The sequence below is a fragment of the Carcharodon carcharias genome, chromosome 34 (assembly GCF_017639515.1).
Source record: "Carcharodon carcharias isolate sCarCar2 chromosome 34, sCarCar2.pri, whole genome shotgun sequence".
NCBI classification, from domain to species: Eukaryota; Metazoa; Chordata; class Chondrichthyes; order Lamniformes; family Lamnidae; genus Carcharodon; species Carcharodon carcharias.
In genome coordinates, this window is record NC_054500.1 from 1,656,444 (window position 1) to 1,684,320 (window position 27,877).

Genomic DNA, 27,877 nt, shown 5'->3' on the forward strand with positions numbered 1-27,877 from the left:
ATTTGAGTATTCTCTTCCTTTGTTTGCCCTCCCAAAATGCATTACCTCCAACTTTTCAGACTGAATTCCATTTGCCACTTTTACACCTGTCAACTAAATCATTGATATCATTTTGGAGACAACAGCTATCCTCTTCACTATCAACTACACGGCCAATTTTTGTGTCATCTACAAACTTCCCGATCATGCCTCCTTTATTAATATATACCACAAACACCAAGGGCCCCAACACAGCCCTGTGGAATGCCACTGGAAACTGCTCCTCATTCGCAAAAACATCCTCGACCATCACCCTTGGTTCCCTGTTAATGAGCTCATTTTCAATCCAACTCATCACCTTCCCCTGTATCCCATGGGACCTCACTTTTCTGACCGTTCTGCCACATGGGACTTCTCAGATGCCTTACTAAAATTAATGTAGACAACATCCACTACACTACCCTCATCAATCCTCCTTGTTACTAATTCAGTCAATCTTTTTGAGGAAGTAAGATACAATCTTCCCCTGACATAACCATGCTGGCTGTCCCTGATCAACCTGTGCCTTTCTAAGTGACAGTTTACCCTGTGTCTCAGAATTGATTCCAATAATTTGCCCACTACCGAAGTTAGACTGAACGGCCTATAATTTTCTGGACCCTTTTTAAATATTGGTACAATGGTCGCTGACCTTCAATCCTACAGTACCTGACCTGTAACTAGTGAGGATTGGAAAATGTTCCTCAGATCATCTGTTATTTCCTCCCTGGCTTCCTTTAACAGCCTGGAGACAAATAAACAACACAATTTGAGTTACACATAGGCTTGCATTTTTGCAATGATGGACAGCCTCTCCATTGTTGCAAAAATGTCTCCAGAGGCTGTAATCTGGAAGTCCCATCCCTGAACACAGCTCCCACCATTTTCGCAAGGTAGAGTAATTGGGGGCAGGTTCCAATTGCACATCTGTGGCTCACAAAGGCAGCTGCCCATATGAAACAACAGCTGCCTTCAGCCACATTTGATTTTTCTTAGCCAGGAGTGGGAAACATGACTTATGCAGACCAGACCTGGTAGGAACAGGTCTAAGCTTTGTGGAGTTGCTTGAGCAGGTACAGGACCCTTTTGCAGAGGCAAAATATTCTTTTGGATATGGTACTGGACACCTTTGGGGGAGGTCAAGGATTAGGAAAATTAGACATGAATGTGCATAAGTGCATAAACTCATTAGAACTGTCAAACTTATAGGAGTTCTCTAAAAGAGCTGTCAAGGCATTTAAAACTCTTTCCCTTTGAATATTTGAAAAAACAAACTGCCTGCAGTGTTTAAAAAATTCAGCACTTGTTATTTCACTCTGTCTATTGACATAGACCTGAGGGTTATCATTACTGGATTAATGCTACATGACTTTCACAACCTACCATTATCACAGTGGGGCCCTTCAGTTCACAGTTTGATTGACAGCTCCAAGTGAATACTTGAAGTGGGATGGTGAATGTACATGTATGTCTTCATAAGAGATTAAGCACATGAATAAAATGTTTATCTTTATAAGGGATTATACAGTTGATGGAATGCAAATGTAGTGAATGGCTTTTTTATGACCAAGGCTATTTTTTATGCAAATAAAGTCTGCAATAGGCATTTAGAACTTTATTTTATTTCATCTCAGCCTTGGTCCTGAGGGCTACCAATGGTGGATACTGGGTGAATTGGCATTGAGGAAAAAGGGTTGTGGATGGGGGCATGAGTTGGCATAGGGCTATAATGGAGTGGGTAGAGGGTCTTGAGGCAACATGGAGGGTATGAGGGGCCATGGGGGTAGGTGGAGGCATAAGTTGGCATGGATGGGGCACGGGGAGTGTGGATGAGAGGGTGTGACTGGTCAGGGCTGGGGGTGATGTTTAATGTTTTATTCTTTTTCAAAACTTCGACGAAGTGCCGATGCACCAAGGCAGGCCTTCTGCTCAACCCACCTCCACCTCCACCTCCACAACTGGCAACCTCTGCACTCTTTATGGGGTTGCCCGCCACAACTCCCAGAGAATCCAGCAGACCGTCTCACCACCAGAGCGGAAATCTGAAGTTCCGGGGCTCTTTCTCCCGGGTCGGGTTTACAAAGCCAGGAATTCTCCCGACTTGGGAGTGAAAACTCAGGCCACAATCTCAGACAGTCTCCAGACCATTCAGACCAAATATCCGCTACCTGTGAGCTATCCCCCAAACCCCCACCCACTGCCCTCATGTGGAACAAGTACTGGCTGTAGTTTTTATGGGATAATAGTAAGAAAATGGCTAAGTTAGGAACACATGGAGTGAGCAGAAAGCATCTTGAGTTAATTGGTATAGGAAGCTGTGGTGAACGTGTAGACAGATGAGAGCGAGGCAACTTGAAAGGTGACAATATTTCTGTGCCAGGACAGACAGCCTGAGCAAGGTAAGACAGCTGCGTAGATGAGATTAAGTGTATTCTTCTGAACAATAGACTCTGAAATGCTGTCTTCAGCTTAAGATAGTTAAGAGGGGTTTCTATGGATACAGAAATAAGATAAAGTTTTGATCACTCAAGGCCGGTCTGACTGTTCAAGCGTACAAAGTCAGTTGTGACTCGGTGTGTGCCACTCTCACCTCTGAGTCAGAAGATCATGAGAAGTCCCACTCCAGAGACTTGAGCAAAGATTCGAAGTAAATAGAGGGAGTGCTGCACTGTTGGAGGTTTTGTCTTTTGGATCAGACACAAAGCTAAAAAACGATGTAAAGGACCATTCTAACTTCAGTATTGTCAATTACAAATGGATGTTTGGCTCGTGGGCTCCTGTTGTTGCAGGTCTGGGGTCACAGAACTGGATAGAGCAAAGGAAATGGGGAGGAAGCTTAGAAAGGAAGAATATTTGTCAAAAGAATGCAAAAAAAGAGAGAAGGAAATCATTTGTGCAGCACCTTTGAGGACATTCCAAAGCACTTTAAATCAATGAAGGGCTTTTGAAATGTAGCACTGTTGTAATGCAGCAAATGTGATAACACGTGTCAAACTCTTGACTAGGAGTCTGAAAGTTGCAGGTTAAAGTCCCACTCCAGGATTTGAACTCAAAAATCAAAGTTGCCACTCCACAGCTGTCCTGAGGGACTGCACTGTTGACGGTGCTGTCTTTTAGATGGGACATTAAATAGAGGCCCCACCTTCCCTCTCACAGCTGCACAGAAAGATCCCACGGCCAATTATCCCTTAATGCACATAACAAAAGCAGATCACGTTCATCATTATATTGCCATCTGTGGGATCTTGCTGTACACAATTCGATCCACGTTTCCAAAATGACACTTCAAAAGTACTTCATTGGTTCTAAAGTGCTTTAGCTCATGAAAAGCTCTATATAAATGCAAGTTTTTTTTTAAAAAACTAACGTAAACACATCTAGCTCTCACAAGCAACAATGTGCTAATGATTAGATAATCTGTTTAAATTTTTAATTCTTTCAATTAACTTATTAAAAGCATTGATTACATTACACGTCCTTGGTTAATTGCAGTCGGAAACTTGGTGCTGAGATTGTTAAAAGGGAGCAATGAAACAATCCCAAGGCTGGTGGATCTCAAAAAATCACAAATACCAATTTCACAATGAGCTCAGTCCCCTTGTACTGGAAACTGCTGGCTCAATGAAGCCAAGTAATATAACTGAATGAGCACACATAACCTGGCCATATTAACCTAGGTACCAGGCTGTCTATGACATAGTTTCTGAAATTATCACCCAAAAACCAGTGCACATCTCTTTTTTCCCTAAAAAGCCAATGATAAATCAGCCCACATCTCTGCAGTGCTTTTAAAACAGCAACATTTCCTACAGGAAAAGAGCCAAAACAGGAGATATTAGAAGGGGTGATCAAACACTTGGCCAGAGAAATAAGATATGTTTTTAAAACTCTTGGAGAAGGAGACAGAGAGGCTTAGGGAGGGAAAGACCCACTTCCTGACTAGGAGGTTGCGCAACTCCACCAAACACTATTTATGGTTCAGCCTTCAATTCCCTCACAACTCCAGAGTGATTTGGGATGTTCTTTTTATACCGAAGGTTCTGTATAAATGCAAGTCACTGAGTTCTGAAGAAGTTCAAAGATGGTAACTGATTACTGCCATCACACGACAGAAATGTAGTTAACAGCAAACACACAGATGCAGAGATTGTTCATCATCATTTGTACTGCTCAGACACTGAGATGCAGGCAAACACCGGGGAGTGGTCAGGAGTTCCTCTGACAATCAGGAGATCAGCACTCGATAATCAGATTCTTTCCACTTGTGCAGACAGATCATGCAGTCTCAGAATAGCAATTTCGATATGCTTCACTCCTGATTTTACAGTGAGAGGAGGGAGGTTGTCTCTGTGAGTGTGTGGGTCTTGCTTACATGTGGAGACTGTTACAGAGTAACAGGACAACCTTCCCCATACACAGCTGGATCCATATCGATAGATTTTAGTTGGACAATATCTTGGGCAGTATTTAATGTAGGCGACAGGAGCAGGCAAGAGCCTCTTTTCCAGGAGGCTCGCTGCATACTGCCAATCAGGCACTTAACTGGGCAGCGCCAGGCTTTCCCCAGAACCAATGACCCCAGGGGTGAAAGTCCTGCCTGCCAAGAGCTGCCAGCAGCCCTTCATTGTTCAGCAGCACCACTGGGGAAGATGGTGACTGCTGCCGGTATTGCACCCACCCAAGACCCAAGCTCGCAAAGGAACCTAGGCTACAGGTGAGTGATGGCAGGAGGGGCATCTCAGGGTGGGGTTCATGGAGGAGAGTGGAGTGGTGTCAGCAGCAAGGGCAGGGGGCTGGGTCTCAGCGAGCCCCACCCTCCCCGAATTCGGATCCTTGGTCAGACACTGAGTGCCTTTGAACAATGAGAACCCTGCCCCCGCTGGAAGCAATCTTGGCAGAGTTTACTTCTTGAGCTTCTCTCATGGCACCTCCCCACCCCCACTGAGTGAATACCAATGGCAATGGGATGAGGACATTAGGTGGGCATTAATTGCCCCTGTGCACAATTTAATCAGGCAGAGGCAGGAAGTCAGCAGGGTCCCCACCTACCACCCTCCCACCCAATTAAATGCCCTGTCACCAAACTCACCACGGGGATATTAAATTCCACCCCTTGATTTTAAAGTTGTGATCCTTTCTTGTTCAAATCCATCCACACTCTGACCCCTCTCTACTTCCATAGCCTCTTCTAGACTTACAACCCTTTGAGAATTTATTCCTCCAATTCTGGCCCTGTGTGTGTGTGTCCTCCACTGCCTTTGCTCCACCATTGGCAGCCGTGCCTTCAGCTGCCTGGGCTCTAATCTCTGGAACTCCCTCCTTAAACCACTCTGCCCTTTATGACTCAATTTCAAACATACCTCTTTGACCAAGCTTTCTGGCCACCCATCCTAAAGTCTTTCTCTTTGGCTTGGTGTTGACCTTTTGTGTGATTACACATCTGTGAAGTGCTTTGGGATGTTTTACTACATTAAAATGCTATGTAAATGTAAGTTTTTGTTCCTGCACAAAAATAAGAAACATAATTTCTGCAATGAAGATACTGATTGACACAATCTGTCAGAAGTAAGGACAGCCAGTCCTCCAGTGTCGGTCAATATTTGCAGAGAGAGTTCCTTATAGAGAAATGTTTTGAAACCACTGACCCAGCCTGTGAGTACTGGTAGATTAATTAGCATGATGTGGATGATGTGGTACCACAGGGGAGGTCTTTCCTAAATTGAGCCACTGGGGGAATGAGGACTTTGCAGCAGTTCTAGTCTACACAATGAAATATGTTATAAATACAGAGCTGAAACTGAAAACCTGAGAATCTGAAAATAACTTAATGAATAAAATAGAAAACAAAACAGGCTGGAGAAGCAGCCATCACAGTTCTTTCTTCCAAATTTCACTGTAGAGATGGTTAGAGTGCCAATGCTTACCATCAAGCATTCCCATCAAATCCACACTCTCAATAGGATTGGATTAAGAAACAAAACCAGGTCCAAGTCACAGCAAGAAACAATTTAACAACAGTGCTCTTGTCCTCAAATGTCATTACTTGAAGATCAAAGCTACTTCTGGGAGCATTATGGCCTGAGTCTGAAGACTGTGGGTTCAATGCCCACTCCAGCTCTTGAGCAGAGCACAGAGGGAGTGCTGTATTGTAAGAGGTGCAGTTTTTTCAGGTGAGGTGTTAAACCAAGGCCCTGACTTCCCTCTCAGTGTATTCCAAGATCCAGTGGCACTATTTTGAAGAAGAGCAGGTTAGCTCTTGTGTCCTGGCCAATATCCATTTCTCAATCAACATCACTTAAAATGAATTCTCAGGTCATTTTTCTCACTGTTGTTTGTGGAATGTTGCTCTGCACAAATTGGCCACTGTCTCCCCTACATTAAAATAGTAGCTACGCTACAATCATTGCAGTATTTTTGAAAAGAGCTTGGTTTTGAAAGATGCTTTATAAATGCAAGTTTGTTTTTTACACTAACCTCACAAATATTCCCCCATTTATACAGGATGGAAGATGTCAGAATAGATCTCCATTAAGATTAATGGTCTGGCCACAAAGCAAAACAAGAACCAAGGTTTCATTCGACTCTATGTTGAGTTAGTTGATCTGCACTGGAGGTGGGAGAAATAGTCACTGTGCCAAAGAGAAGGATGATGAATCAGGAGTTGCTGTTGATGATGAATATCCAGCCACTTCTGCTGGGCAAAGTGCCTGTGGATAAGGGCAAGATTTGGTAGGATCCACAATCCCCTAACAGTTATTAGCCAAACAATACTGCATGGGATTGTGAATTGAGAATGGGCACTTGAGCAAGTGACCGGGAAGCTGCCATAATCTGGTGAATTGCATCCTCAGAAAAAAAAACATTCTGAAGAGGAAGGAAGGAAAGAAGATAACATTGACAGCTGAGATAGTTAGACACAGCGCTGAGGAGCAGAATACTCACTGACACTCCCCCAGCTGAGGTCTGATACTCCAGCTTACATTCCAGTCCCCCACATCCCCTCTGGGTAGAAGGATGGGGTGGTGAGTTCAAGAAAACAAACATCTTCTCAAACTGGCAAGAGAAAGATTCTGCTGTGACTTCTGTAGGTTCATAGTAAACATACCTTTACCAGTTCACCACTGGCCAGATCATGAACCTTAAGGGAGATTACCACTGCCCGCTCTGCCAGTGTTGAGAGCATATCTCTAATGGGTACAGCTCTGTGGCAGCAGATACAAACATGCCAACACAACCAAGATTAGCTAACCAGCCAGAAACCCAAAAACAGATTATCTCGCTATCACACTGCTGTTTGTGGGGGCTTCCTATGCACTAATTAGTTGTTGCGTCCCCTACAAAACAGTGACTAAGTACATCATTGGCAGTAAAGCACTTTGGGGTGTCATGAAGTTGTGGAAAGTACTATAGAAATGCAATTCTTTCTTTTGTTTACACCAAGATTTGCTTCCAAACAGAGCGGTTACCCTTCATCCTGGTAATTAACATGTTGGCCATTGTCAAAGTCAAATGTGATCAAGTTTTGTGGCTGGAGTCTCCTCTTCATCCCACTGTCACCTCCCCTCCACTCCCAAAACCGTTCAGAAGCTTGTTGAATGAAGATTACTCCAATACTGTTACATGGGGCAGTGTGTTCCTCCCTTACCCCTCAATACCTTTGCTCCAATTTAATTTTGTGGTCACAAATGGGCTAATGATTTCTCAAATGTATCTTACAAAATTTATCATTCGACGTGCCACAGTTTGGCCCTGCAGGATTGACAGAGCCCAATATCACTGACACCACAAGCTTCATGGGGACCTTAAGGGTAAAAGCTAAAATTCTCAAGAGAATTGTCCAATTATCTGAAGAGAAAGACTTGCCTGGCTATGGAGAAAAGGCAGCAAAGGGGGTCTTTTGCAGGGAGCTAGCATGACAGAAAGGGCCAAATGGCCTCTTTGTGTGATATAACTATTCTGTGATTCTAAAGCTACATGGTTTGTTTTGGGGGGGAACAGAAACTGCTGACTGTGACAAAGACACGGGAAACTTAAATATTCCATTTATGGTGAGCAATCTGTCGTATTTGTTATAGCAAAGGGAGCTTTCAAAGGCCAACTGGAAACATATATGAAGACCTGCTGCAGAGAAATAAAATCACACATACTGTAACTTGGCTATTAGCATTGAACTCTTATAAAGAATCCATGTCCAGTTTATATTGACAGTAACCCTAGCCCATGCATTAAACCTCCACAAGGTTTAAGATGCACTCAAAATGATGAAGGGTTCTGATAGAGTACATCGGGAGAAACAGGGAGAAACTGTTTCCACTAGTAGGAGGGTCAGTGACCACAGGACACAGATTGAAATCATTGGCAAAAGAACCAAAATGTAAATAGGAGAATATTTTTAAGCGATGAGTTGTTGCAATCTGGAATGCATTGCCTGAAAGATTCAATAGTAACTTTCAGAAGGGAAGTTGGATAAATACTTGAATAGGGAAACTTTGTAGGACTGTAGAAAAACAGCAGGGGAGCAGGACTAATGGAATAGGTCTTTCAAAGGGTTTGCATGACACAGTGGGCTGAATGGTCTCCTTCTGAGCTATTTGATTAAGATAAAATTGAAACTTTCCTCAAAGTCTCAATGGGGAATGAAGATTCCAGAACATCAATCTAACATTCTGTTTACATTCCATCAACTCTGACATTTGGCATTCCACAGACATTCCCATGGACCTGACAGCTCAAAGAGCAGAAGGTTCTGATCAGTATTGACCTTCAGTGGAACTTTCAAATCCTTTCCTATACAGATACTCATCTCATTCCTGACTGATACGGGACTGACATCCTTTGATGTGAATTTATCCCATATCTTCTACCCTGTGAGTGACTTTACCCCAACATTGTCTAATTCCACCCTCACAGTCCAAGTTGAATAGCAAAATATTACAGCTTTTGGAAATCAGTAGAAAACAGAAAATCCTGAGAACACACAGGGCGTTCAGAAGCAGCATCCACATCAGAAAGGTGAATGCATCTGGACCTCCTCCAGGTAGTGACTGACCTTTCCAGCAATGTTCTTGTTGACTGCCCTGTTTACACACTTTACTCATCCCCTTACAGTCAAGGAGCTGCTAAAGTTCCATTCTACAAGTTCCAAAGTATAGAGAGCTCAGACATTAGTTTTTTAGTGTTACATGGGACGGGTTTTAACTTTTTGTGCAGTGTTAACCTCTAATTTTTCTTTGGACGAGAGCTAACAATGCCGGGGGGACAATAATATGAAAGCTCTTGGCTTGGTTCCTGCCTGTACTCCCCAGTACAGAGCTGGGTTATACAGAGCAGGGACATCCTCAGCTTTGTCTGTAGCCTTCTGTAGAGTGAGCAAGTCTCAGGTGCAGACGAGGACCCACAGAGCAAGTTGATGGCAGTCTAAAGGTTGGCATTTCTGATAACCATACAGTAATGTCTGCTTGAAGGTGCAGGTGTGAGGACATGATAAAGCTCCACTATGATGCCTTCCATGGTCAAATAGACTGCCAGCAGTATCTAGGCCTGTGCATGGAGAATGACCATTTGAAACGGCAGGGAGCAGCCAGCCTTAAACCATCCCATTGGCAGACGTCCAGGGCTGGGCCTTTTTTTAATTTATTCGTTCATGGGATGTGGGCACCAGAGGCAAGTGCCAGCATATGCAGTTAAGAATCAACTACATTAAGTCAAATCGAGGTCAGATAACTAGATTCCTTCATTCAGGGGATGTAGGCGTTGCTGGCTAGATTGCCCATCCCTAGTTGCCCCTGAGAAGGTGGCGAACAGCTGTAGTCCATGTGGTGTAGGTGCACCCACAGTGCTGTCAGGGAGGGAGTTCCAGCATTCAGTGAACCAAATGGGCTTTACAAAAGTTCCATCATCATTACCGGGACTAGATTAATAACAAGTGAATTTATTATGAGGGATTTAAACCCGTGTTCCCCGGAGAATTTGACCTGAACCGCTCGATTCTCAAAACGCCACTGTCTCCGCAGCCTTTGGGCTACGGGAACTGAATCACAGCCCAAGCTCCCCTCTCTGAATTCCGACTCTAAATCCTCTTTACCTCCCTCTTCTCCTCAAAACCCACCTGTTTGCTCATCCCTCCTAATCTCTCCTGGACGTGGTTCCAGTTTACGACAAAGAAAAAAGCTGCTGTGAAATCTCGAAGCCGACACACAGACACACGCCCCGGATCAATCCCAGGACATTCCGAAATCAGAATCTAAACAGCAATTTCTCTCTCAGACAGAAAGCAGGGACCGCTATTTCTCCCGGAGCCCCTGATAACCTAAACAACTCTCTCCCCCTCCCTGCCGTGTCCCTGAAGGGAGCCTTTAAAGATATTTCTGGAATGGTCAGAATTTATCACCCATTGAACTGGTCGGTGGTCTCATTCCCACGGTTAATAAACACCAAAAATAGAAATATTGAAACATTTTAAAGGGTTAACAATTATATTTACTCCACGTGGAACTTCAGAATTGTGATGCTTGGTTTGATCTGCCTTAAACTCTCCACTCATTTCAATTAAAAGCAGTCGGTAGAAATTATTGGACTCTCACCTTCTGCAACTCCGGGTCCCGGGCTCTGGGACAAGGTCTCAATCCACAAACAAAACGACACAAGCCACAGTCTTCTCATTTTCTAAAAGATTTCGGCTTCTTTGATGAAGAAGATTCCCCCCTCGAGCTCAGGGAAACTCACATCGGTACCACCGCCTCGGCCAGAGATAGCGAACAACGGCTTCCCGAAAACTTTCCAAACTGCTCCTTGAACTTTGCAGGTGACTCCCAGGCAGAAATATTTGGTTTAACAAGAATCCACAAACAAATCGGCAACAGCCTGAGGTGTAAATTCACTGGAGGCGGAAGGGTGAGGGAAGAGTTTAAAAAGCTGAGTTGAAACTTTTCGAAGGAGCAGTTCACTATCTGCTTAACGCAGCCAGCGCTGGAAAGAAACTGAAGGGGGAAATGAATTTAAAGAAATGTGCAAATACTGCAGTTCAGTCTCTTTGTTTTGGGTGGGGGGGGGGGGGGGTTTATAATGTGAATTTCTGCTAACGTCTGGAATGTTGGTGTTCCCCTAAATGGTTTCAAACTGCTTCTGGCTCCCACAATCCATCCAATGGCTTTTATGGTCGATCGTTCAACCTCCCACCCCCTATGCCGCTCTCGTGTCTCTGGCGAAGGAGTGTACACATCAAGGAAAGCCTTCCAGCCATCCCCCTTAACTCCTCGCTGACACATTTAACAGTGATTGATCTCATTGTTAAAAATCTTTACACTACATTCATTCCATCGTGTTAGCCTTGGCTCTCACTTCGGAGTCAGACAGCCCCCTCCAGAGACTTGAGCACCAAGTCTAGGCTGACACTCATAGCACCTAACTGAGGGAGTGCTGCACTGTTGGAGGTGCCCTCTTTAAATCAAGGCCTCTCGGGTGGATGCGAAATATCCCCTAACGTTGAAGAGCAGGGGAGTCCTGGCTCTATCCAAAGCGAATACAACAGATTAGATGCTCACTATCGCTTTGCTGTTTGTGGGATCTTGCTCTACATAAGTTGACCGCTGTAAATTGACATTCCCGAGGCTGTGAAAGGCACTATGGAAATGGAAATTCTTTATTTGTAATCCCACTTGTCCATTTTTTGCCACAGCCCAATACAGATCCCTAACTGTCCACGCCCAGGTCAGTCCTGTCGGTTGATGGTCCCTCTATCTACTCTCGGATGTTGAGACTCTCAACATTGCCAGTAAAATGCCCAATGCCAGAGATTACTACATGGGAGTGGCATGGGTGGTGATAATGTAGAAACTGGTAGGAGACAGTCACTGAAGTTATCAGGTGAGCAGCTAGCTCACCCAGCAGTCCATTCCTCATGTAAAGAAAGATTTGCATTTCTATAATGCCTCTCACAACCCAAGGTGTTATACAGTCAATGACGCACTTTTGAAGTGCAGTCGCTGTCAAAAGAATAAGTATGATCAGTGAATGGTTGATCAGTGGGCTGTCTTATGAGGTGAGGTTGGTCAGACTGGGCTTGTTTCCATTGGAGTTTAGAAGAGTGAGAGGTGACTTGACTGAAGTATTTAAGATCCTGAACAGTCCCGAAAAGGTGCATGTGAGAAGGATGTTTCCTCGTCTGGGTGAGTCCAGAACTAGGGGACACAGTTTTAAAACTAGTGGTCGCCCTTTTAGGACAGAGATCAGGAGAAATTTTTCTCCCAGGCGGTTGTGCAACTTTGGAACTCTCTGCCTCGGATGGCAGTGGAGGCGGGGTTACTGAATATTTTAAGGCGGAGGTAGATAGATTCTTGTTAGGCAAGAGAATCAAAGGTTATCAGGGGTAGATGGAAATGTGTGACTCGAAACACAAACAGATCAGCCGTGATCTTATTGAATGGCGGAGCAGGCTCGAGGGGTCAAATGGCCTCCTCCTGTTCCGATTTCACATGTACATAACATTATGGATGTCTCAGCCCAATCTTTTCTCACCAAAAATAATCACTTACATTTATATAGAGTTTTTAACAGGAGCTTCACAGGAGCCTTACATAGCAAAATTTGACATGGAGCCACATCAGAAGACTATAAGCTTTGTCAAAGGGATTGGTTTTAAGGAGTGTCTTAAAGGAAGAAGAGAGGCAGAGAGGCGCAAGGAGGAAGGTCCAGAACTTAGGTCATTGGCAGCATGGACACCAAATTGGAGATTCCCAAGAGGCAAGAATTGGAGATGCGCAGAAATCTGGGAATGCAGTAGGGCTTGAGGAAATTACAAAGATTGGGAGGTGCAAGGACATGGAGGAATATGAAAAGAGGGATGAGAATTTTAAAATTGTGAAATTGCTTAACTGGAAAGCAGTGTAGGTCAGCAAGCATAGGGTGAAGGGAACTTGGTGCTCATAAGGACACAGGCAGCAGAGTTTAGGATGATCTCAAGTTTACAGAGGGTAGAATGGGTGATGCTTCCCAGGAGTGAGATTTAGCGAGTAGTTAATAAAGCATACAGTATCCTGGGCTTTGTTAATGGAGGCATGGACCACAAGGGCAAGGAGTTTATGTTGAATTTGTATAATGTCATTCATGCGGCCTCAGCTAGTGTGTCCAGTTATTGGCACTACACTTTATGAAGTATGAAAGCATTTGAGAGGATGTAGAAAAGATTCATGAGAATGGTTCCTGGGATAAGGAACTTCAATTATGAAGATAGGTTGGAGAAGTTGGGACTGTTTTCCTCAGATAAAAGAAGGTTGAGAGGAGATTTGATGGAGGTATTCAAAATGAGGTGTCTGGACCGATTAGATAGGGAGCAACCATTCCCACTCTTGAAAGGAATGAGAATGAGAGCACACAGATTTAAAGTACTTAGTGAAAGAAGCAAAAAATAATATGAGAAGAAACATTTTCACACAGCGGGTTTGGAATGCACTAACTAATGGTGTGGTGGAGGCAGGTTCAATTGAGGCATTCAGAAGGGAATTAGATTTACCTGTGCAGGGTTACAGGAAGAAGGTTGGGGAATGGCACACATGAGTTGCACATTTGGACAGCCAGTGCAGACACATTGGACCAAATGGCCTCCTTCTGTAGCAATGAGAATGTAACAATGCTGTGATTCTGTGAGTGCATTTAATAGCTTGAAGGTAAAAAAGGCATGAATGAAGATTTCAGCAGCAGATGAGCTGAGACAGGGATGGAATTGGGTGATGTTATGTAGGTAGAAATAGCAGTCTTAGTTATGGTGCAGATGAATGGTTGGAAGCTCATCTCGGAGTCAAATATGACACCAAGATTGTGAATATTCCAGTCCAGCTTCAGACAGGGAGAAGGATTACAATTTCCATTTAAAAAAAGATTCAAGCTTCCACTTAATAGCTGAAAGAATAACACATCAAGATGACACATTTCAAAACATTTACAATAACAAATGACTAAAATGCACCATTGACTAAACCTTATTGTCTTTTTGTAGCTAACTTATACTATAAACTACAGAAAGGAACAGATCCCTTTTATACTTACCACACATCATACTCCACAGATTCCAGTCCTTTTAGTTAAAGGTGGCCTTGTGGCAAAGTGGGAAGAGTCCCAGCCTCTGAGCTAGAAGTTCTAGGTTAAAGTTCCACTCCAGGACTTGATGGCCAAGGAAGGGGTGTTTAGAAGGCTATCAAGCAGGTTGAGTATCAACTCATTAATCCTTCCAACATGCACCAATGGCAGGTGGTAAGAGTGGGATAGATTCTGAGTCAGCATATGAAGGAAAGTAAATTAGAGCCTCTACCATCAATATCCATTGCTCTGGACTAGAACATGCATGTAAAAGTATGTGTTGCCACAGCAACTCATACTCCTGGGGCATGGTTGGCTCAGTTTGCTGGCATGGGTCAGATTGGTGCCAACAGCATGGGGTTCCTTGTTCTGGCTAGGGGGATTGGTTGTGGTGCTGTGGGTTGGGCCTGCCTTTAAGCAGAGAACTCAAGAAGAAGAACAAAATAGCAAATAGACCCTAGTTGCTCCCAGCTTCCACTGGGCTCACGTTTCACTGTTTCACCAAGTAGTAACTCTGAGTGACTGCCTCCAAGCATTTCCCTTAGTTTTCAGAGCACATCCTATATCCACCTTCAGCAGTAAAGCCTGTCCTGCCAATTCTTCCTCTTTGTCCATGTCAAGACAAATCTTCAGGAATCCTTAGATGGCTGTAGGATGCGTTTCTTTGACTAGAGACCATCTCCCTCCCACCTCACAAAGCCAAGCAGCCTCCTGTCTCTGCTGATCACCCAGCCCTGCTGTCTGTCTGTGATATTCATTGATGTGTATGGAAGTCTGTAACCTGATATCAAAAATGGCTTCCTCTGCATCTTTTCCTGTGGCAATGCAAATCACATGGGCCTTGTATCTAGGTATAATTGCTAATTAGCAATTCTTGATCCTAGCTCTCTTTCCTCTTGGAATTGAATGGACAGGTTAAAGCACAGCTGTTTACAATCTGACATTCTGAACACTTTTCGGGGACTTTGGAGATGCACAGTCACCACACAGGGTGCTGTGATTGCCTGCAAGCATAAATACCTTGCATCTCCTTCTCAGTAAAACAATCTCTAACAATCAAACCACCCAGGCTTACTGTCAGGCAGATTCCAGAACAGATCAGATGACCACCTTCACTTTACGCTAAATTTAAGGAAATACTGTCCCAAAAAACACTAAACACTAAATCTGATAATTGTAACAAGAGGGATGGAGTCCAAAAGGGTCAAGAGAGATGATGATGAGGTAGAGCCGGGTGTCAACAGCATACATATGGAAAATGACACTGGGTTTTTTATGATGTCACTGATGGGAAACATGGATGAGAAATACGAGGTTGTGAATAAGATGATTATGAAACATTAAAAATGTAAGAACTTGCATTTCTATAACACCTTCAACTACAAATAACACCATACCTTTTGAAGCATTGCAATGTTGGACAATTAGAAAATGACTAGAAGCAGAAACCAATGGCTCAGGTTATCCCCTTTCAATCATGGGACTAAGATTCTTCGTGCAGAACTTGACTGAGGCCAGGATATGGAAAGGCCAGTATCTAGTCTAATGTTTGTTAAATGCATGGTGACGTTTGTTCTTTAAACATCACGTGGATCAGACAGCAGTGAGCTGGGCTGGGCCATTTCAAGCTCAGTATACAGCCTGTTTATATTCAGCACCAAAAACAAAAATACCTGGAAAAACTCAGCAGGTCTGGCAGCATCTGCGGAGAGGAACAAAGTTAGCGTTTTGAGCCCTCATGACTCTTCAACAGAACTAAGGAAAAATAGAAAAGGGGTGAAATATAAGCTGGTTTAAGGGGGTTGTTGGGACAAGAGAGCTGGATAGAGGGCCAGTGATAGTGGAGATAACCAAAAGATGTCACAGACAAAAGGACAAAGAGGTGTTGATGGTGGTGATATTATGTAAAGGAATGTGCTAATTAAGGGTAGAAAGCAGGACAAGAAAGGTACAGATAGTCCTAGTAGGGGTGGGGTGGGGTGAAGGAATCAAAAAAGGCTAAAAGGTAGAGATAAAACAATGAGATAAAAACAAAAAAACTCCGGATGCTGGAAATCCAAAACAAAAACAGAATTACCTGGAAAAACTCAGCAGGTCTGGCAGCATCGGCGGAGAAGGAAAGAGTTGATGTTTCGAGTCCTCATGACCCTTCGCGCAGAGATGAACAGAACTTCTTCAAGGAGGTAGGCATTTCTTGAAGAGCAGTGGCAGTCAATTAAACACAGAGATAAAAACAAAAAAACTGCGGATGCTGGAAATCCAAAACAAAAACAGAATTACCTGGAAAGACTCAGCAGGTCTGCATTGTTCCAGTGAAGCCCAACGCAAACTGGAGGAACAGCACCTCATCTTCCGACTAGGCACTTTACAGCCTTCCGGACTGAATATTGAGTTCAACAACTTTAGGTCTTGATCTCCCTCCTCCATCCCCACCCCCTTTCTGTTTCTTCCCCCTTCCTTTTGTTTTTTCCAATAAATTATATAGATTTTTCTTTTCCCACCTATTTCCATTATTTTTAAATATTTTTAAATCTTTTATGCTCCCCCCACCCCCAGTAGAGCTATACCTTGAGTGCCCTACCATCCATTCTTAATTAGCACATTTATTTAGATAATATCACCAACCTTAACACCTATGTGTTCTTTTGTTCTGTTGTCTGTGACATCTTTTGATGATCTGCTTCTATCACTGCTTGTTTGTCCCTACAACCACACCACCCCCCTCCACTTCTCTCCCCACACCCAAACCACACCCCCCCCCCTCCCCACCCCAACACACACACCTTAAACCAGCTTATATTTCACCCCTTTCTTGGATTCACTCAGTTCGGTCGAAGGGTCATGAGGACTCGAAACATCAACTCTTTTCTTCTCCGCTGATGTGGCCAGACCTGCTGAGTTTTTCCAGGTAATTCTGTTTTTGTTTTGAGATAAAACAATGAATGGAAATACATTTAAAAATAATGGAAATAGGTGGGAAAAGAAAAATCTATATAAATTATTGGAAAAAACAAAAAGGAGGGGGAGAAATCAGAAAGGGGGTGGGGATGGAGGAGAGAGTTCATCATCTAAAATTGTTGAACTCAATATTCAGTCCAGAAGGCTGTAAAGTGCTGAGTCGGAAGATGAGGTGCTGTTCCTCCAGTTTGCGTTGAGCTTCACTGGAACAATGCAGCAAGCTAAGGACAGACATGTGGGCATGAGAGCAGGGTGGAGTGTTGAAATGGCAAGCGACAGGGAGGTCTGGGTGATGCTTGCAGACAGACCGAAGGTGTTCTGCAAAGCAGTCACCCAGTCTGCGTTTGTTCTCGCCAATGTAGAGGAAACCACATTGGGAGCAGCGAATGCAGTAGACTAAGTTGAGGGAAGTACTAGTGAAATGCTGCTTCACTTGAAAGGAGTGTTTGGGCCCTTGGACGGTGAGGAGAGGGGAAGTAAAGGGGCAGGTGTTGCACCTTCTGTGATTGCATGGGAAGGATTTCCAGAGTCCGCAGTTTTTTGCTTTGATCTTAGTGTTTAAATTCAGCAACCTGAATGAAAAACTATTGACAACTGTTGTCAAGAAGCTTCACAAACAAAACACTTCAAATCTTGTCACATCATTAACTCTACTCTCCATGGACCCTGCAAAAAAAGTAATTGCCAATTAAACATTAACTTTGTCTGGAATGGACCACATTTACAGCTTTGAAAATGAGGGGCCATTGAGTAGATGCCAGTAAGGGACAGACAGAAGAATGATATCTTGCCCTGTGCGGCCCTATCAAATTGGTACTCTTACCAAATTGGAAACTGGACCATTTGCAGAGAATGGTTATTGCCCCAACAAGAGGGAAGAGCATTTCAAGGTTTGGTCACTTTGCACCATGAAGGTGGGTCACTCTGCATCATTAAGGTGGATCACTCTGGGCCATGATGGTGGGTCACTCTGGGCCATGATGGTGGGTCACTCTGGGCCACAATGGTGGATCACTTTGGGCCATGAAGTTGGGTCACTCTGTGCCATGAAGGTGGGTCACTTGAGGGCCATGTTGGTGCATCATTCTGGGCCATAATGGTGGATCACTCTGGGCTATGATGGTGGGTCATTCTTGGCCATGATGGTGGATCACTCTGAGCAATGATAGTGGTTCACTCTGGTCTGTGATGGTGGATCACCCTGGGTCATGATGGTGAGTCACTCTGAGCAATGATAATGGTTTTTTCTGGGCCATGATAGTGGGTCACTCTGGCCATGATGTTGGGTCACTCTGGGCCATGATAGTGAGTCACTCTGGGCCATGATGGTGGGTCACTCTGGGCCATGATGGTGGGTCACTCTGGGCCATGAAGTTGGATCACTCTGGGCCATGATGGTGGGTCACTCTGGGCCATGATGGTGGGTCACTCTGGGCCATGATGGTGGGTCACTCTGGCCATGATGGTGGGTCACTCTGGCCATGATAGTGAGTCACTCTGGGCCATGATGGTGGGTCACTCTGGGCCATGATGGTGGGTCACTCTGGCCATGATGGTGGGTCACTCTGGGCCATGAAGTTGGATCACTCTGGGCCATGATGTTGGGTCACTCTGGGCCATGATAGTGAGTCACTCTGGGCCATGATGGTGGGTCACTCTGGCCATGATGTTGGGTCACTCTGGGCCATGATGGTGGGTCACTCTGGCCATGATGTTGGGTCACTCTGGGCCATGATAGTGAGTCACTCTGGGCCATGATGGTGGGTCACTCTGGCCATGATGGTGGGTCACTCTGAGCCATGATGGTGGGTCACTCTGGCCATCATGGTGGGTCGCTCTGGGCCATGATGGCGGGTCACTCTGGGCCATGATGGTGGGTCACTCTGGCCATGATGTTGGGTCACTCTGGGCCATGATAGTGAGTCACTCTGGGCCATGATGGCGGGTCACTCTGGGTCATGATGTTGGGTCGCTCTGGGACATGATAGTGAGTCACTCTGCGCCATGATGACTCAGATTTTTTTGTACATTCGACAACATGGCACAAAGGTCCAGCAACTGTAACAAGGACAGAAGTGTCGGCATATTGACCATACTAGGCTGGCAATCACAGCATTGGTACATAATAGTGATGATACTGGACGAGTAATCCAGAGGCCAGGCATGAGACGTGAGTTTCAATTCCATCATGGCAGCTGGGGGAATTTAAATTCAATTAACTAAGAAATCTGGAGTAAAATACTAGTCTCATTAATAAGGATACTGAAATTACTGATGATTTTTGGTTCACTAATGTCATTTAGGGAAGGAAATCTGCCATCCTTACCCAGTTTGGCTGATATGTGACGCCAGATCTACGCCATATCCCTCTGAAATGGCCTAGCAACTCACACAGTTGTAGAAGGCTCACCACCCCCTGCTCAAAGGCAGTTAGGGATGTGTAATAAATGCAATCCTTGCCAGACATACTCACATCCCAAGAATGAATAAAACAAAATCAATGAACAACAAACAAGTTGCAAGTTTTTTCCTCTTCTCATCATTTTTTCCTTTCTCTGCCGATGGGGTGTGATTGTCTCTAGCAACGCCGTGTTTACTGCCCCTGAGAAGGTGGTGCTGAGCTGTCTCCTTGACCCGCTGCAGTCCACATGGTGTAAGTACACCCAGTGCTGTTAGGAAGGGAGTTCCAGGATTTTGACCCAGGAACAGTGAGGAAACGGTGATATCATTCCAGATCGGGTTGGTGTCTGGCTTGGAGGGGAACTTGAAGGTAGCTGTGGTCCTCCTGTGTCTGCTGTCCTGTCTTTTCAGGTGGTAGAGGTTGTAGCTTTGGAAGCTGCTGATGGAGGAGCCTGGGTGAGTTGCTGCAGTGCATCTTGCAGACAGTACACATGGCTGCCACTGTGCATCAGTGATGTAAGGAGTGAATATTTAAAATTATTGATTCTTGAGCTTCTTTAGTGTTTTTGGAGTTGCACTCATTTAACACAGTGGGGAGTATTCCATCACATCCCTGACTTCTAGATGGGGGACAGGCTTTGGGCAGTCAGGAGGTGAGTTACTCGCTGCAGGATTCCCAGCCTCTGACCTGCTCTTGTAGCCACAGTATTTATATGGCTGGTCCAGTTCAGTTTCAGGATTTAAACTAACTTAGCAGGGGTGAGGAAACCAGGAGAGTAAGTAATACCAGGGCTCACGGAATGCTGGGAGAGGCAGATAGCACTAAAATAGAGAACAGTAAGTTAATAGATGGGGTTGGAGTAAGGGAGCAAGTAATGAAATCAGGGACTGCACGGAGTATAGTTAGTAAAATCGGGGAGTTACAGGCACAGATTGCCTTGTGGGATTATGATGTTGTGGCGATAACAGAGACCTGGCTTAAGGAAGGGCAGATCTGGGTGTTAAATATTCCTGGTTCAGAAAAGATAGGATAGGGAATAAAGGAGGAGGAATGGCGTTTTGGTTAAGGAGAATATTGCAGTACTGGAGAAGGAGGATGTGTCAGAGGATTCAAGGACAAAATCAATTTGGCTGGAGCTAAGGAATAAGAAGAGTGCAATTATATTGCTAGGTGTAATATATGGACCACCAGCTAGTGGGAAGGATACAGAGGAACAAATCTGCAAGGAAATTACACAGAGATGTAAACATCATAGAGTAGTTATTATGGGGGACTTCAATTACCCATAAATAGATTGGGATAGTGGTAGCGTAAGGGACAATGAGGGACAAGCGTTCCTAGATTGTGTTCAGGAGAATTTCCTACAGCAGTATGTGTCCAGTCCAACAAGAAAGGAGGCACTGATCAACCCGGTTCTTGGGAATGAGGTGGGCCAAATAGATCAAGTGACAATGGGGGAACATTTAAGGGACAGTGATCATTGTATCATAAGGTTTAGGATGATGGTGGAAAGTGGTATTGGTCAATCTACAGTACGAGTAATCAACTAGCAGAGAGAGGACTTCAATGGGGCAAGAATGGAGCTGGGCCGGATAGATTGGAACCAAAGTTTGGCAGGAAAAACAGTAGCTGAACAATGAGCTACCTTCAAAGAGGAGATGGTTTGGGCACAGTCAAGGTATGTTCCCTCAAAAGGGAAGGGTAGGACAAACACATCCAGAGCTTCCTGGATGACAAAGGAGATAGAAGTTGAGTTAAAGAAGAAAAAGTGTTTACGACAGGTGTCAGGTTGCAAATACAATTGAGAACCAAGCTGAATACAGGAGGTTCAGAAGGGATGTGAAAAAGCAAATATGAGAAGCAAACAGGGATTATGAAAAAAGACTGGCAGCTAACATAAAAGAAAATCCAAAGCATATCAATAGTAAAAGGGTGGTAAAAGGGTCTATTATGGACCAAAAAGGGAGTTTACACATAGAGGTAAGAAGCATCTCTGAGGTGTTAAATGAATACTTTGCATCTGTCTTTACCTTTGAGGCAGACACTGCCCAGGCCAGGGTGATAGTGGAGGAAACTCAGTCACTAGAAGGGTTTAAAATTGATAAGGAGAAGGTATTGGATAAGCTGTCAGAATTTAAAATTGATAAGGCATCGGGACTGGATGAGATGCATCCAAGAATATTGAAGGAAGTGAGAGTGGAAATTGCAAAGGCACCAGCAATAATCTTTCAATGTTTCCTGGATTCGGGGGAGGTGCTGGAGGACTGGAGAATTGCAAACATTGTGCCCTTGTTCAAAAAAGGTTGTAAAGATCTGCCCTGCAATTACAGACCAGTCAGTTTAACTTTGGTGGTGGGAAAACTTACAGAAACAATTATTTGGCACAGAATTAATAGTCACATGGAAAACTGTGAATTGATTCAAAAGAGTCAGCTTGGATTTGTTAAAGGAAAATCATGTCTAAGTTTTTTGAAGAGATAACTGAGATGGTTGATGAGGGCAAAGCCGTTGATAAGGTGTATATGGACTTACAAAAGTCATTCAATACAGTGCCACACAACAGACTTGTGAGGAAAGTTACAGCTCATGGAATAGAAGGAACAATAGCAATGTGGATACAAAATTCGCTAAGGGATAGGAAACAGAGATTAATGGTCAATGGGTATTTTTCAGGCTGGAAGAAGGTTTGTAGCGGAGTTCCCCAGGGGTCAGTATTGGGACACTTGTTTTTCCTGATATATATAAATGATCTCGATCTTGGTGTGCAGGGGACAATTTCAAAGTTTGCAGATGGCACAAAACTTGGGAGAATTGTAAACTGTGAGAAGGACAATGTAGAACTTCAAAAGGACATTGACACATTGGTGGAGTGGGCAGATAGGTGGCTGATGAAGTTCAATGCGGAGAAGTGTGAGGTATACACTTTGGAAAAAAGAACATGGGGAGACAATATAAAATAAAGGATACTATTCTAAACGGTGTGCAGGAGCAGAAAGACCTGGTGTATATGCACATAAATAATTAAAGATGGCAGGATAAGTAAAGAGAGCTGTTTCTAAAGCATACAATATTCTAGGCTTCATTAATTGGGGCAGAAAGTACAAGAGCAGGGAGTTTATGATGAATTTAAACAAGACACTGGTTAGACCTCAGCTAGGGTATTGTGTACATTCTGGGCGCCACACTATAGGAAGGTTGTGAACACATTGGAGAGAGTGCAGAAGAGGTTTATGAGAATGGTTCCAGAGATGAGACACTTCAGTTATGAGGAAAGATTGGAGAAGTTGGGACAGTTTTCCTTGGAGAGAAGAAAGCTAAGAAGAGACTTGATAGAAGTTTTCAATAATGAGGGGTCTGGACAGAGTAGATAGGGAGAAACTGTTCCCACTGGTAAACAGATTGAGAGCCAGAGGGCACGGTTTTAAAGTGTTTTGCAAAAGATGCAAATGTGAGGTGAGAAAAGACTTTCACACAGAGAGTAGTTAAGGTATGGAATGCACTGCCTGGAAGTGTGGTGGAGGCAGATTCAACTGAGACATTCAAGAGGGTTATGGATGATTATTGAAATAGAAATAATGTGCAGGGTTATGGGGAAAAGGCAGTAGATTGGCATTAAGTTAAAATGCTCAGAGAGCCAGTGTAGACTTGGTGGGCCGAATGACTCCTTCTACACAGTAAAAATTCTGTGATTCTGTGAATGGTAGCCCTCAGGACGTTGATAGTGGGGGATTCAGCGATGGTAATGCCACCGAATGTCAAGGGGAGGTCGTTAGATTCTCCCTTGTTGAAAATGGTCATTGCCTGGCACTTGTATGGCATGAACGTTACTTGCCACTCAGAAGTCTAAGATTGAATGTTATGCAGGTCTTCATGCCTGTATGCATGGACAGTTTCAGCATCTGTGGAATGGCAAATGGTGCTGAACATTGTGCAATCATTAATGAACATCCCCGCTTTTGACCTTTATGATGGAGGGAAGGTCATTGATGAAGCAGGTGAAGATGTTTGGTCTAGGACACTACCCTGAGGAACTTCTGCAGTGATGTCCTGGAGCTGAGATGATTGACTTCAAACAACCACAATCAACTTCCCTTGTGCTAGGTATGACTCCAACCAGCGGAGAGTTTTCCCCCTGATTCCCATTGACTCCAGTTTTGCCAGGGCTCCTTGATGCCACACTCAGTCAAATGCTGCCTTGATGTCAAGGGTAGTCACTGTCACCTCACCTCTTCATTTCAGCTCTTTTGTCCCTGTTTGGACTAAGGCTGTAATGAGGTCTGGAGCTGAGTGGCCCTGGCAGAACCCAAACTGAGTGTCAGTGAGCAGGTTATTGCTTTGTTAATGCCGCTTGACAGCACTGTTGATTGCTTCCATTCCTTTCCAACACTTTGCTGCTGATTGAGTGTCAACCGATGGGGCAGTAATTGGTTGGGTTGGATTTGTCCTGCTTTTTATGGACAGGACATGCCTGGGCTATCTCCCACATTGTTAGGTAGATGCCTGAATTGTAGCTGTATTGGAACAGTTTGGCTAGGTGCGTAGCTAGTTCTGGCACACAAGTCTTCAGTACTATGGCTGGAATGTTGTAAGGGTCATAGCCTTTACTGTAAGCAGTGCCTTCATACATTTCTTGATATCACATGGAGTGAATCAATTGGCTGAAGGTTGGTATCTGTGGTGCTGGGGACCACAGGCGAAGGCTAAGATGGATTACGTGAAGATGGTTGCAAACACTTTGTCTTTGCACTGATGTGCTGGGCCCCCCATCATTAACAATGGGGATAAAAAAATGCTGGAAATTCTCAGCAGGTCAGTCAGCATCTGCAGAGAGAAACAGAGTTAATGGGCTGCATTTTATGGGGTGTCCTAGTCCCTGCACTCCTGTCGTCAGCTGCCCACTTGAAACCCAGCTGGCTCACCGTGATATTACAGTTTGTTTCAGAGTGGGACTTCCACGCCCAATCTAACTGGCCAGCAGCTCTGGGAATTCAGCAGCATCAGTGCCGAAGAAGAAGGCTGCTGGGGCCCAGCTAGAGAGAAGTCTGGGGTTTTGCATGGGCCTGACTGCCAGGTCACGACGAGGAAGTGGGGAGGGGTGATTCAGGGGCCAGGTTTGAGAGGCCTGAGGAATGGAGTTAAAATGGGGACAGGTACGATCTTGCCGAGGTTGTTGCGGGGGTCAGGGGGGGTGTGGAGTGGTGCCTGTGCCCTTACCCTCCTCTGTGACTGTAGCCATACAGTGAGAGATGCCGGGCCGCCTGCCTTGTCTCTGCCTTCCCCTGTCACACGTAAAATAGCTACAGAGGCAGAATGAGGCCTTAAGTGGCCGTTCATTTGCCACTTAAAAGCCTCAATAGGCCAAAGGGTGGGTGCGCTGTCTGGCACCTTCCCTACCCGCAGTAACTGGGAGACAGGTCGGGTGTGGGTGGGAATGTAGTGGGAAGACCATCTGCTATATTTTACAAGCTCCCTCCCCACCCCACCTTTAGCGGAGAGACTTAGCTGCTCTTGGTGATGGATATTGAAGCCCCCCCACCAGAGTACATCCTGTATCCTTGGAAGAAGTGCTTCTTCCAAATGGTGTCCAAAATGGAGGATTACTGATTGATCAGTCAGGTTGAGATGGTGGGGTTGGGGAGCTGGTGTTAGGTTGTAGTCAGCAGGAAGTTTCATCGCCCATGAGATTACCATGAGACTTCTTGGGGTCCTGAGCTAATGTTGAGTACTCCAGGGCTACTCGCTCCCGACTGTTTACCACTGTACTGTCACGACTGGGACAGGACATGCCCAGGGATGGTGATGGAGGAGTATGGGACATTGTCTGTGGAGTGTGGTTTGATGAGTACGGCTTTGTGAGGCTGTTGTTTCACTTGTCTGGGGACAACCCTCCCAATTTTGACCCAAATCCTCAGATGTTAGTGAGAAGGTCTTTGCAGGGTTGACAAGGCTGGGTGTGTCATTGCTGATTCCAGTGCCTAAGTCGATGCTGGTGGTCTGTCCAGTTTATTTATCTTTATTTGACTTTTCTATTCCAGTTTGATACAACTGAGTGTCTTGCAAGGCCATTTCTGAGGGCAGTTGAGAGTTGATCCCATTTTGTGTGTCTGGACTCACATGTAGGCCAGACTGGGTAAGGGTGGCAGATTTCCTTCCCTAAAGGACATGAGGGAACCAGATGTGCTTTCATGACAATCAGTAGTTTAAAAGTCACCATTACTGAGGCCAGCTGTTATTCTAGATTTATCAATTAATTGAATTTGCCATTGAACATCAAGCAGATGTGGCTGTACAATGAAAGAAAGCAGAAAAAAAACAGCATAGATTAAAGGCAATTTCTCAGACTGACATGAGGTGGGAAGTGGCATTCTACAGGGGCTGGTATTGGGACCATTGTTGTTCATAATTTACATTAATGATTGGACTCCAGAATTGAAGGAAAAATTTGGCAGTAAATGATGGCGGGTGTCGGTATTAGGTTATTAACACAGAGGAAGAGTGTGACAAAATACAGGAAGGCATTAATAAACCTACAGAATGGGTAAATAAACTTCAATATAGGTCATATCCAGTACCAGAATTTCCTGTTTGAATTTCAAACCAATTTTTATATTTTAAAATTGGACACAAAAAGCTGTAAAGATGGTCACATGAGGGTCCCCTGAATTCTTCAGTGCACTGAAACCATTCTCCTACCTCAAGAGGGGCAAAAGGAACATTCCACACTGATGTGAACCAATGCCCTTTACTGAAACCAATCCAAAAGGGTATTAACAAATTGAAAAGATCATTCAGAAACAAAGACACTGACTGTCTCAAACCCTGAAGGTATTAAACTACAACACATGATGTATTGAGATAAAAACAGATAAAAACAGAGATATGTATTGATATTGGGGGATTCAGTGATGATCATGCCATTGAACGTTAAGGGGTGATGATTAGATTCTCTCTTGTTGGAGTTGATCATTGTCTGGCACTTGGGTGGTGCAAATGCTCCTTGACACTTTTCAGTCCAAGCCTGGATATTGTCCAGGTCTTGCTGCATTTGGACATGGACTGCTTCAGTAACTGAGGAGTCGCAAATGGTGCTGAACATTGTGCAATCATCAGTGAGCATCCCCACTTCTGACCTTATGATTTATGGGAGGTCATTGATGAAGCAGTTGAAGATGGGCCTAGGACACGACCCTGATGAACTCCTGCAGTGATGTCCTGGAGCTGAGATGATTGACCTCCAACAGCCACAACCATCTTCCTTTGTGCTGGGTATGACTCCAACCATTGAAGGGTTTTCCCTCTGATTCCCATTGGCTCCAGTTTTGCCAGGGCTCCTTGTTGCCTTACAAGTGTCAAGTAGCATTCGCACCACCCAAGTGCTCGGCAATGACCATCTCCAACAAGAGAGAATCTAATCATCGCCCTTTGACATTCAATGGCATTACCATCACTGAAACCCCAATATCAATGCATCATGTGTTGTAGTTTAATACCTTGAGGGTTTGAGACAGTCAGTGTCTTTGTTTCTGAATGATCTTTTCAAATGCAGCCTTGATGTCAGGGGCAGTCACTCTCACCTCACCTTGGTAGTTCAGCTCTTTTGTCCATGTTTGAACCAAGGCTGTAATGAGGTCAGGAGCTGAGTGGCCCTGGCAGAACCCAAACTGGGCATCAGTGAGCAGGTTATTGCCAAGCAAGTGCCACTTGATAGCACTGTTGATGACCCATTTCATCACTTTACTGATGATGGACAGTAGACTGACAGGACAGTAATTGGACGGGTTGGTTTTGTGTACAGGACATACCTGGGCAATTTTCCACATAGCCGGGTAGATGCCAGTGTTGTAGCTGTACTGGAACAGCTTGGCTAGGGGCACGGCAAGTTCTGGAGCACAAGTCTTCAGCACTATTGCCGAAATGTTGTCAGGGCCCATAGCCTTTGCAGTATCCAGTGCCTTCAGCCGTTTTTTGATATCACATGGAGTGAATCGAATTGGCTGAAGACTGGCATCTGTGATGTTCGGGACGTCTGGAGGAGGCCGAGATGGATCATCTACTTGGCACTTCTGGCTGAAGATTGTAGCAAATGCTTCAGCCTTACCTTTTGCACAGATGTGCTGGGCTCCCCCGTCATTTGGGATGGGGATATTTGTGGGCAGCAGATAAATGTGAACACCACAACCTGGAAGTTCCCCTCCAAGTCACTCACCACACTGACTTGGAAATATATCACCATTCTTTAACTGTCACTGAGTCAAAATCCTGGAACTCCCTTCCTAACTCCTCCAGTGAGTTGTCTAATTGTCTACCATCATTCATGACTGGATGTGGCAGGACTGCAGAGCTTAGATCTGATCCATTGGTTGTGGGATTGCTTAGCTGTCTATCAATTGCTGTTTACACTGTTTGGCACACAAGTAGTCCTGCGTT

At 44.6% G+C, this 27,877-nt stretch overlaps 1 protein-coding gene across 3 annotated transcripts in view; it reads right to left on the reverse strand.

Annotated features, from left to right (window-relative positions):
• LOC121272645 (tyrosine-protein kinase receptor UFO) overlaps positions 1-11,039 on the reverse strand; it is a 254,311-nt gene extending 243,272 nt beyond the window's left edge. For all 3 annotated transcript variants that reach the window (XM_041179342.1, XM_041179341.1, XM_041179340.1), the window contains exon 1: positions 10,602-11,039. In XM_041179342.1, coding sequence (XP_041035276.1) covers positions 10,602-10,680 — 79 coding nt within the window. In that variant the 5' untranslated portion in view covers positions 10,681-11,039. The remainder of the gene's footprint in view (positions 1-10,601) is intronic.
• Between the last annotated feature and the right edge of the window lie 16,838 nt (positions 11,040-27,877).